Source organism: Convolutriloba macropyga, chromosome 8, assembly GCF_964194025.1.
Source record: "Convolutriloba macropyga chromosome 8, txConMacr16.3, whole genome shotgun sequence".
Taxonomy (NCBI): domain Eukaryota; kingdom Metazoa; phylum Xenacoelomorpha; order Acoela; family Convolutidae; genus Convolutriloba; species Convolutriloba macropyga.
In genome coordinates, this window is record NC_134475.1 from 40,501,179 (window position 1) to 40,513,767 (window position 12,589).

The window sequence follows — 12,589 nt, forward strand, 5'->3', positions numbered from 1 at the left end:
TTCAATTTTAGGATTTTTGAATTTTCTTCGAGAAGTTAGCAAGGTTTTGTGAAAAAAATGATCGTTTGGCTGATTTGCATTTTTTGATTTTTTCAAAATATGCTAAATTTATTCACAATGAATTTATTGGTTGCATTTTGAAAGACAAACGGATGCTTCATTAATGTTGACTAACTAGTTCTATATTCTTTTTTTAATTTTAATAAAAACTGGCATAAAATAGACAGTCTAGCACATTCTTGTTCAAATTTGTTGCGAGCGATGCCCTAAAATTTTTTATTTAACTAAAGTAAGGCTACTCTGTGCTTCGAATATCTAACAAAACAATGTGGAGTTTCAGTTCTGCGGATTTCAAAATGTCAAGTCAGCTACATTTTCAAAATGATTGAAGTCACTAGGGGAGAAAAAGTGATTATTAAAAATTAGATTTTTGGCAAAACATTTTTTTTTTGCAAATAAAGATTTTGTAGGAAGATTTTGAAAAACGTTGTATCAAAATTTGCAAGTTGTTTTATTTCTGTGCTATTTTGAATACTTTTTGCTTAATATAGTCCATTGCGTTAGATTCATTCGCATGAAAGTCGTGTTGACTCAGCTGTACATGTTCTTGAAGTTAACGATTGGTCATAAGCAACATGCCTGTAGATTTTTTCCAAACTCATTTGTTGCCTTCAATTTATTCAATAATTTGTAAACTACTTGAGTTCTAAAATCAATACTATAGGTGAATTGAGATTTCACACAATGAAAAATTCAAAATTCTCTGGCTCCTAAAAGTTGCTATTATATCGTAAAATGTGTCACCGGCAGTGATAATCATATTTTGAACATTGTTGAAGAGTTTAGTGCAAATTTAGTTGACACCTTTTTCAGAAGGTCATTTCTCGAAGTTCTAACGAAACTTGGGCTTTTGGCTTCAAAATATGGAGGATGAGAGAGGTCGGAATATTGTTCTAGCTCACTATTCCGAGCCTTCTGGTCTTGTTATCGTATAATTTCTTTATTTTTTCGTTGTTTTCTCGCAAAATGTGTGTTCATTTTCTGCAACGCTGTTTGTTGGGTTTATCGCGCGTAGAATATTTGTTAGCCTTGATTTTTGTTCTGTTTATTTAATCTTCTCATTTCAGGAGGAGGCCAAAATCTATTTCAGCACAGACTCTGTCAACCTCTGATTTTTTGTCAAAATTCTTGCAACCTTCTCATCTCAGCAGAGTATAGAATGAAAAAGAAGAATTTTTGAAACAACCAAAAAGGCATTATTCAACTAAGTTCAAGAGATATCTTCAAGAAAGGGGATCAATAAGGGGTTCCTGACAATCAATACTCATTAAAATTACTTACAATAAGATTACTCTTGTGGCAAAAGTAAACAAAAAAACGTACCTATTGAACAGGAAAACTAGCCTCATGGAGATTGCTCTGACGTGTGTGATCAATTTTATGAAAAGTAAAATAATCTGCTCAGACCGGGATCTGATAGGTTGTGTTCTACTTGGAACCTCTCAGAACGAGTCTTCCGAAACTGATTTTAAACATGTGCATACTCTACTTCAGTTGGAAATTCCAGGCGCCAAAAGTGTAATAGCAGTTGAAAAATTGAAGTCCAGTTACTCTGGATCGAAGTTGGGATCCGGATTTGATGTTTCATTCGCGGATGCGTTCTGGGTGACGCAGAACATGTTTTCCCGTGTCACTTCGACTTTGTCAACAAAGCAGTTGTTTTTGTTTACGACGAAAGAAGACCCTCATTCGAAAAATCAGCATTTGAGAAAAGCAACGCAACAGAAGATTCTAGATTTGGCCAATAATTCCATAGACGTAGAAGTTTTGGGCTTAGGTAATAAAATTTTGACAGTTTTTATTTGTCACTGATCATAAATTGTTTTCAGTTTTTATCATAACGGTCCCCATTAGTAGTATAACTCGTCCCCATTTTAACTCCTGGCTTTGTGGTCCTTCAACCTGTACCCCTTGTAATTACCAGAAAAATTTGATGATGGGCCACCACTCTGTTCAGGTGCTATGATGGGGAAAGAACCAAATGTGGCACTCGTTGCATGCATTGAGTTTGCATAATGTTTAGTTTTCGTCAGACCAATTTCACGTGTTCAGTTGTCTTGATTTTTTTTGAAATCTCAAACATGTAAATTAGAATAACCACGAGGCTAAAGTTATATGTTGATTATTGTAAAAATAAAACATCTTTCCTCTGAATAACTAAGGTTCGGTTTCCCGTCTTCGTGAATAATTTTAATAAAATAAACTTTTAAAGCCCTCGATTTTATGTCCATTGGAACCCGTTTGTGTCTCTTTTTTGCATCTCGGCTTTAACTTTTCCAAAGTTTTTTCTTCCATTTTTTTGTTCTCAAAACTCGAGGAAGTTTATTCCATGTGCGAAGATTTTTTCCTATTAATGAATCGTCAATCCATTTACTTTTTGATTTACATTTTGTATGAGAAAATTCATATGTACGCTTGGTGTTCCGACCCCTCTTGAGGGGGAGGAACTATATACTCAAATGGGTTTTTTTGTTCAGACAATTTTGGGCGATCGATATATTCATCGTAGAGTTGAGACAATCATCATTAGTCAGCTTGTGCAGCGTAGAATATGGAATTAAAAAGATTTTTTGATTTTCGTTTTTTACAGGGAGTTTTCGAGGTTTAAACTTTTGAGAAAATAGAGTGAACTCCGTTGATTTTATTCACATTTTTCGGAATTTTTGACTAAAATTTTGCCAATTTTGCTAAAGTTAGTTAAAATTTTTCAAGAAAGTGTTGTTGATTTTATTTCTAAAGACAAAAATATTGTCGGTTATTTTTATTAAACTTGTCAAAAATTCTGGCTAAATATTTCACAAAATTCAGAATTTTTCATCAAAAACAGCACGAAATAAGTTTCTTTAGATTACTTTCATTAAATTTGCAGGAAGTGAGGGCCCAAACACCACTAACACAATCTTTGTAGACTAAAAAAGGGGCTATTTCTACTTTAACTTCCTAACTTCGTTGAGAGTGCTCTTTAATTAAAACGTTGCCCTTTTTTGCTAACTTTATACGTTGATTGTCAAAAACGCAGCATTTATTTTTGATTTGTTAACTAACAAAATATCTATATCTTTGACATTCGGAAAGTGTTCTTAATGGACTAACAGCATTAGCAGGGCTACTTTTGGAACAATCTTGGACTGTTACAATCCAAGAATAATTCGGATTGTAATCAGTCGGTCTTTTTATTAAAAAAATTGATCTATTTTATATCAATTAAACAACAAAACATTTAAATCGAAGCTCACTATTGAAAGGTCCAATTTGATTCCTAATTAGCTCAAAATTGATTTTTCTGTTCTATTGCTTGAAAACTTATGGTCGTTTTGCTTTTTAAAACTAATTAATTTTTAAATAAAAAATGGCTTATTGAACTTTGCCTCCATTTTTCTTTTAATTTAGTCAATTTGTAGCTTAGTGTCAGCAATGAAAGAATGCTTGTTCTTTCTACTTAATTTACATTCATTTTTTTGCTGTTTTAGTCCTTAAGTTATGGTTTTCTGGCTTTACTACTACTAGATTTTACATTTTTTTTTTAAATTTTTAGGTATTTGCCCATTTTTCATGTTTTCTAGATTTGTCACACTATCACGTAATTGACAGTTCATATATCACTTTATTGACGTTAAAAATAAGGCGAATTGGATAATATTATAGTCTTTAAAATATAGAATCTGGTTTTTACGGCTTCGACACTACTTTCTCGAAGAATTAAATTGAATTTTTTTAAGTTTTTTCTTTAACTGTCGGTTTTAATTTGTCTTTACAGTCGTATGAAATTTCCTGAACAAAGACCTGGTTTCGTTGGTTTTTCATGGAAGAATAGATGGGCCGATATTCTGGTATTAGAAGTTAGCTGATGGCTTTCATGACTTCGAAAAAAACTTTTCCAAAATAAAAAACTTTTAACTTCGCAATTTTGTTCCTTTTATTGTCTGTTTTTTACCTAGTCTTGTTAATTAAAGGCCAAATATGACTTTATTGTTTCCAAGGGAAGGAAGGTGTCAGAAGGGAGTGTTGTCACAAAATCTGAATGTTTTTTAAGAATTCGTTATGAATTTACTGGCTTCGACACGGAATTTTCACAAAAAAAAGTAATTTAATTTTTGATTTTTGTCTTATTTGGCGTTCATTATGTAAACGTAAGTCATATTCTGGATAATTCCAGGTGCCATGGGTTTCCTTTGGAAGAATAAACAAATTATTTGATTATTTCATTTTATAGTTCATGGCTTTCAGGTCTTTGGAAATAATTTTTTTCGAAAAAAAACAAGTATTTCTTTATTTAAACTTTTTTGTTTTTGTCTACGTGTTACCTAGTTTCATTAATGAGAGGGCATACTACAATATCGGTGTTCGAAGAAGGTGCAATCGAACATATTTTGCTGGCCAAAGTATGGCTTTACGGCTTCGAATTTGTTTTCTGGCATATTTTATTTGATTTTTTGTTTGTTGTCAATGTTTTCTTTTTTAGCCGCATAAAAACTTGAATACCGACAGTTCTTAATTTCATTCTGTAGAAGCATTGGTAATTGTAAACTAAAGGGATTTTTTAGTTGATTTCTAATGGTTTTCATTACTTTGAAATTAATTTTTTTTTAAATATGCTGCTGTTTTTAACTTTACTGTTTTTGTTTTTCAACTTTACTGTTTTTGTTCTTTATTGTCTAATTGTTACCAAGCCTCATTTTGGACTCGGGCCATATCTTTTCTGGTGAATTACAATTTACTTTGTTTAATTTCAGTTTTATCTGACGCTTTTTTGACTTTGTTATCAAGTTTTGTTTTTTAAAACGGACATTTAGTTTTTGATGTAATTGATGTTTGTTGTAGTTGTTTGATTTTGCTGTTTGTCTTGACTCGCTTTCTTATTATTGGCATATCTCATCAATCTAATGAATCATTTTTTTACTCCACTGAGTTGTTTATGTTGCAGGCTATCTTTGTTCAGGTGCTATGATGGGTAAAGAACCAAATGTGGCTCTCGTTGCATGCATTGAGTTTGTATAATGTTTAGTTTTGGTCAGACCAATTTCACGTGTTCAGTTGTCTTGATTTTTTTTTTTGAAATCTCAAACATGTAAATTAGAATAACCACGAGGCTAAAGTTATATGTTGATTATTGTAAAAATAAAACATCTTTCCTCTGAATAACTAAGGTTCGGTTTCCCGTCTTCGTGAATAATTTTAATAAAATAAACTTTTAAAGCCCTCGATTTTATGTCCATTGGAACCCGTTTGTGTCTCTTTTTTGCATCTCGGCTTTAACTTTTCCAAAGTTTTTTCTTCCATTTTTTTGTTCTCAAAACTCGAGGAAGTTTATTCCATGTGAGAAGATTTTTTCCTATTAATGAATTGTCAATCCATTTACTTTTTGATTTACATTTTGTATGAGAAAATTCATATGTACGCTTGGTGTTCCGACCCCTCTTGAGGGGGAGGAACTATATACTCAAATGGGTTTTTTTGTTCAGACAATTTTGGGCGATCGATATATTCATCGTAGAGTTGAGACAATCATCATTAGTCAGCTTGTGCAGCGTAGAATATGGAATTAAAAAGATTTTTTGATTTTCGTTTTTTACAGGGAGTTTTCGAGGTTTAAACTTTTGAGAAAATAGAGTGAACTCCGTTGATTTTATTCACATTTTTCGGAATTTTTGACTAAAATTTTGCCAATTTTGCTAAAGTTAGTTAAAATTTTTCAAGAAAGTGTTGTTGATTTTATTTCTAAAGACAAAAATATTGTCGGTTATTTTTATTAAACTTTTTTGTCAAAAATTCTGGCTAAATATTTCACAAATTTCAGAATTTTTCATCAAAAACAGCACGAAATAAGTTTCTTTAGATTACTTTCATTAAATTTGCAGGAAGTGAGGGCCCAAACACCACTAACACAATCTTTGTAGACTAAAAAAGGGGCTATTTCTACTTTAACTTCCTAACTTCGTTGAGAGTGCTCTTTAATTAAAACGTTGCCCTTTTTTGCTAACTTTATACGTTGATTGTCAAAAACGCAGCATTTATTTTTGATTTGTTAACTAACAAAATATCTATATCTTCGACATTCGAAAAATTAAGTGTTCTTAATGGACTAACAGCATTAGCAGGGCTACTTTTGGAACAATCTTGGACTGTTACAATCCAAGAATAATTCGGATTGTAATCAGTCGGTCTTTTTATTAAAAAAATTGATCTATTTTATATCAATTAAACAACAGAACATTTAAATCGAAGCTCACTATTGAAAGGTCCAATTTGATTCCTAATTAGCTCAAAATTGATTTTTCTGTTCTATTGCTTGAAAACTTATGGTCGTTTTGCTTTTTAAAACTAATTAATTTTTAAATAAAAAATGGCTTATTGAACTTTGCCTCCATTTTTCTTTTAATTTAGTCAATTTGTAGCTTAGTGTCAGCAATGAAAGAATGCTTGTTCTTTCTACTTAATTTACATTCATTTTTTTGCTGTTTTAGTCCTTAAGTTATGGTTTTCTGGCTTTACTACTACTAGATTTTACATTTTTTTAAAATTTTTAGGTATTTGCCCATTTTTCATGTTTTCTAGATTTGTCACACTATCACGTAATTGACAGTTCATATATCACTTTATTGGCGTTAAAAATAAGGCGAATTGGATAATATTAAAGTCTTTAAAATATAGAATCTGATTTTTTACGGCTTCGACACTACTTTCTCGAAGAATTAAATTGAATTTTTTTTCTTTAACTGTCGTTTTTAATTTGTCTTTACAGTCGTATGAAATTTCCTGAACAAAGACCTGGTTTCGTTGGTTTTTCATGGAAGAATAGATGGGCCGATATTCTGGTATTAGAAGTTAGCTGATGGCTTTCATGACTTCGAAAAAAACTTTTCCAAAATAAAAAAAACTTTTAACTTCGCAATTTTGTTCCTTTTATTGTCTGTTTTTTACCTAGTCTTGTTAATTAAAGGCCAAATATGACTTTATTGTTTCCAAGGGAAGGAAGGTGTCAGAAGGGAGTGTTGTCACAAAATCTGAATGTTTTTTAAGAATTCGTTATGAATTTACTGGCTTCGACACGGAATTTTCACAAAAAAAAGTAATTTAATTTTTGATTTTTGTCTTATTTGGCGTTCATTATGTAAACGTAAGTCATATTCTGGATAATTCCAAGTGCCATGGGTTTCCTTTGGAAGAATAAACAAATTATTTGATTATTCCATTTTATAGTTCATGGCTTTCAGGTCTTTGGAAATAATTTTTTTCGAAAAAAAAACAAGTATTTCTTTATTTAAACTTTTTTGTTTTTGTCTACGTGTTACCTAGTTTCATTAATGAGAGGTGGCATACTACAATATCGGTGTTCGAAGAAGGTGCAATCGAACATATTTTGCTGGCCAAAGTATGGCTTTACGGCTTTGAATTTGTTTTCTGGCATATTTTATTTGATTTTTTGTTTGTTGTCAATGTTTTCTTTTTTAGCCGCATAAAAACTTGAATACCGACAGTTCTTAATTTCATTCTGTAGAAGCATTGGTAATTGTAAACTAAAGGGATTTTTTAGTTGATTTCTAATGGTTTTCATTACTTTGAAATTAATTTTTTTTTAAATATGCTGCTGTTTTTAACTTTACTGTTTTTGTTTTTCAACTTTACTGTTTTTGTTCTTTATTGTCTAATTGTTACCAAGCCTCATTTTGGACTCGGGCCATATCTTTTCTGGTGAATTACAATTTACTTTGTTTAATTTCAGTTTTATCTGACGCTTTTTTGACTTTGTTATCAAGTTTTGTTTTTTAAAACGGACATTTAGTTTTTGATGTAATTGATGTTTGTTGTAGTTGTTTGATTTTGCTGTTTGTCTTGACTCGCTTTCTTATTATTGGCATATCTCATCAATCTAATGAATCATTTTTTACTCCACTGATTTGTTTATGTTGCAGGCTATCTTTTCGTTCATACACCAATTTTTAAAATGAATTTTTTGGTTTTTCTACCTGTTCCTCATTTGGCAGACAATTATGCCAAAATTGTGGATGAGCGGGGTTGGAACCGTATGTGCAATCGCCCATTACCGAGCCGCCTTTTGTACATTAATTTCGGTGTTTCTTTTTGTTTTTAGTCTATCGTGTGTTTTTTGTTGGATAATATCGAAAAGTCGAATTTTAATGAAGTGTTTGCTATATGAAGTTCTGCAAGGAGAATTTTCTTTTCCATTACTAGATTATAAGCAGTGCCATGTTCGGTTCGAAAAGAGAAGTTTTTTTGCGCCCCATGTAATCTGTTTCTTCCGTCAGTTAAGTAACATGGCAAACTTTGAAAAAAGCTTTTGTCTTCTAAATGCGACAAAAATGATCAAAAGCATTTTAAGTTCAGCGCCCTTGACAGTGGGTAAATTTTCATGTTTGGAAACCATTAATTCTTTTTACTTCCTTTAGAGTTAGTTTTTTCATACATTCAGCTTCCATCAATATTTTCTCAGCCCAAACTTTTAAATGCTGTTCACTTAGCATATCAAACTGCTCTATCATCTGCCCATTGTAAAACAGTGGAAAGCTTTTTGCTGAACTATTCCGTTTTTTTACACACTGGTACCTACTAAAAACAAAATTTTTTAAAGATGTTTTTCCCAAAACCATATCTCGATTTTTGTCCAAGTCTAAAGCCAAGTAAAGTCTAAGTATTTTGACTTGAAAGTTTTTGTTGCGTCCAATAATATTGTTAGTTTTCTTTTTCTTCTACGCAATGATTTTTTTCCCTGTTAGGTCAATAATTGTACCAATACGGTAATTTCTTTCTGGAAAGCAAACTGATTTTTGTTAATAATTCTATATCTAAACGTTCTTCCATTTGTTCCCGGGAAATTTTGGAGTAAACGAAATTGGCAGATATTTTTTAGCCTTTTTTATGGATATGAGTTACATATGCTTCTTTTAAAATTTCAGCTACTGTTTATAGAGTAGCTGTATGTTTATAAACCTGTTAATAGCAAACTGCAATTGGATCCGAATTGACATTTTACAATCTTTTATTGCCGAGGTAAGTATATACCCTGGTTCAGCTAAATCTTGTGATGGCATGTTCTCTAATTTTTAAGTTCTTTCTGCTGACTGGCCTGCAATTGAGTTCAGTTCCCTTAAAATTAAAGAGGCCATCTTAGGAGCAATTTGTTCGCCCTTGTGAAATTCAAGACGACTAAATTATTTATCCAAACAGTTAGCAAGACTTTTTCATCTGATATCAAATTGTGTCCCCTGGCGGCTTTCCAACTTTTTCAGTGCCCATATTTGAGTTGTTTTTGTTTTTTATAAAATTGTGTTCTTTTTTGTAGAATCGTTAGATGCCTTACGTGTTTTTTATTGTTTCTCTCTGCTTTGTAACTGTTAAAGAGATGTTGTTAAAGATTTTTTTCATTCGCTGAACCAGCAATGCTTTTCTTTGACCATATTACGCAGTTCGTTTGGTTGCCATTTTTGTATTCCTTTTTGTTTTCACTTTAATAATTTTCAATTATTTTGCATCTTTAAAAAAATTTAGTAAAATTTAGAAAGGTCTCGTTTGCTCCATTTGTTTGGTACATTAGTGGTCTGAACATTATCGTAGCTAAACATAGATCTTATATATCTTGTTTTATCTGTGTGTTACATCTGTAATAAACAATGTCTTGATGTTTACAATAGTTAAATGATAATTTTGACTCCGAGTATTGACTCTGATGCCTGTTTCGAAGGTTTGATTTTAAAAAACAGAAGTGATGGGTTAAAGAAAATTTTCCTTTCTTTATTCAGGTTGCTTTACTTTTATGATTATATTGAAGTCCATTGTGTGCAACAAAATTGTTAAGTAACTGTTTCCCTTCAAGAACATTTTTTTTTTGCAATCTCCAAGCAGAATTAGACTAGCAGTGCTCTAATAATCGTTAGATGCTGTTAGTCACCGAGAAGGATTCTTGACAGCTTCTCGTCAATAGGGAACATTTATACTCAGGTACTTTATCCACAATGATTTAAAAAAACTCCATTTGATGGTGTTTAAATCTTTTATTTTGACAATTGCTTGGCCATCAGTATGCCTACACCTCCCCCTCTTTCCAGTTTAGTTTTGATGGCCTCGGCTGGTGAATAAACCGATTACTACTCTAGAAAACAAATCGGCAATTTTGTTTTGATCCTTAATTCTGTAACAGCTAGGAACGGCAATTGGTCGAGAGTTGTCAAAATCTTGATTTTATCCAGTTTTTAAGTTCATCTACCGACCTAAGATCATCTCATGTGCAATTCGTCTCTGCAGTACTGGTCTATTATTTTCATTTTCTCGATATGAGCTTCGCGAGAATTTGTTCAACCCTCCACTTTTTTGCAGATAATTGCTGTCTGGTAATATATAGTAATATTGTTGAATTATATCCCTAGAGAACACAAATTGTTGAAATAAATCTGACGTTTGAATTTTTTTTGTGTGATATAATTTGAGTGGCAATTGAAAAATTCAATTGTCACCCTTTAATAACAAAACAGAAAATCACAAACAGGAGGAAAAACTTCAAATGAAGCCTTTTAAGTCTGTGTTGAAGAATTAGTGATCCAAATGTATATGAATTTGTTAGGACCATTAATGTTTTTACATCTTTTTTGTTGCTAAAATTTCTCCGTTTTGCTGCTTAAGACTCATTTCTCTCAATGATATGTTTGATTAGCAGTTTTAGCCTATATATTTTACATGTTTTTGCAAAATTGTAATCATTTTTTTTAAAATTCTATACGTATTTGGGTGCACATCAGTATGTCGTCCATGTCATTTGCCTCGAGTCAATAACGGAGAACGCGCAAATAGGGCCACCGAAATTGGCCTCAAAATTGACCAGCAACGCTGTTGATTTCTTGGTAATAGTAATCAATTGCTTTGTTGTTTGAATCCTTATCGTATTGCCCATTTTTTTACTTCGGTAATTTAGCATGTAGCATTCTAATGGGACTTCAGTAATGTTTGAATCAGACATTACTAGTTTAGAGACCCATTTGCTCAGCTGCCTTTTCTCCTTCAGTTTCCTTATCAATAACATTATATCCCAAATGAAATTGTTGCCAATGGGCATATGTAGTGAAGTTTTACTACTTATTTCGCCCTGAGTTTGTCTTTGTTCCCTTTGGCTGGGCAGCTGCTTCTATTTTGTCGCTGGATACATGGGGCTTGATTTTTGTATGCTAGTGACTCATTCGGAAAAAAATAATCTTAAATATAAATTTTTGACCTAAATACGGAAAAAAATATTTGCTTTAAAAGAAATAAATGGTTTGTAAAATATTGGATTGCTCTTACAATATGGTAAAATTTTGATGAACAGTTGCAATGCAACAGATATTGAATCCGACATGTAGATTGTCCAGTAATTGATGATCGAATATCTTTTGATTGATGCAAAACAAAACTGGAAACTGAATGCGAAAATGCCTTCTAAGGTAATTTGTTGATCAAAAGCTGCTATCTTTTAACGGAAAATTTGAAAGATTAAACTTTCATTCTCTTATAATATTTCTATGCAGCTGACATTCTGACAGTTGATCTTTTTGTGCGTTATGTAACACTACCAGCGATGAATTGGCGAAGAGGTAAGTATTTTTTACTCCAATTAGTAATTCTTTTCCGTTTTAAAATCCTAAAACCTGGGAGAGAGCTTTTCAATTTGTCTCTCTTGCGCTTATTCTCTTGGCAAAGATCTTACATAGAAGGAAATTTTTTATTATTTCATTAATCTTGTTGTTCCCACATTATTTGAAAAAAGAGAAAGAATTATGCTAGCCGCACTTCTTTTTGTTCAGACAAATTTTTACGATTGTTTAGAAAGTCTTCAGACTAGCCTTTAGCTTGTCGTTCAACTGTCTGGAACTTAAAAACATAAAAATTGAGCTGATGGAAAAAAATTGAGACATATTTAGCATCACTACAAGTGTTCATTTAGAAAATAATATAGACCAAAATTTTCGGCCTTTTTCGCTTAATTTTCTCCGCAAGTTTCTGAAAAGTTTGCTTCTTTTCGACCTATATCTGACGAAAATTACAGCTTCATTTGGATTAATATCGTCAAAAGTTGATGTTTGTATTAAAATTCTACTGAGAAAAACTCAATATAAGAGTTGCAGTTTAATCAAGATTAATCAAAATTTATGAAAAGTAATATATGCAACAATTTTGCATTTTTGACGGCTAAATTTATCAAGTGTAATGCCCATGCGGAGCCATGAAAGTTTTTTGTGATCCATGAAAATCTATAACAGACAAAATTAGCGTAATTAAATTCATGGAAGTTATCAGGTTCGTAGAATTTTCATAACCTGACTTTTTGAAAGTTATTTTTTAAATTGTACAATTTTCGCAGATGTCGGTAACGGTTGTTTTTAAATGGTGGATAGATGTTCAAGTTTCTTTAACTAAATTGATTTTTTAAAGCATTAAATTTTCTGGCAACCATTTTTTGGGTATCTCGTTTTCTTGTTTTTCGATGTTCTTTTCATTATCCTCGGCTGCTATTTTTTTTTAAAAAAAGTAAAGTAGCTTCGCT

The 12,589-nt window shown here is 31.6% G+C and overlaps 1 protein-coding gene across 1 annotated transcript in view; it reads left to right on the plus strand.

Moving 5' to 3' along the window:
* Nucleotides 1–1,370: 1,370 nt before the first annotated feature.
* LOC142344726 (X-ray repair cross-complementing protein 5-like) overlaps nucleotides 1,371–12,589 on the plus strand; it is a 62,515-nt gene continuing 51,296 nt past the window's right edge. The window contains exon 1 of the mRNA XM_075396603.1: nucleotides 1,371–1,837. Within this exon, the coding sequence (XP_075252718.1) occupies nucleotides 1,408–1,837 (430 nt within the window). The 5' untranslated portion in view covers nucleotides 1,371–1,407. The remainder of the gene's footprint in view (nucleotides 1,838–12,589) is intronic.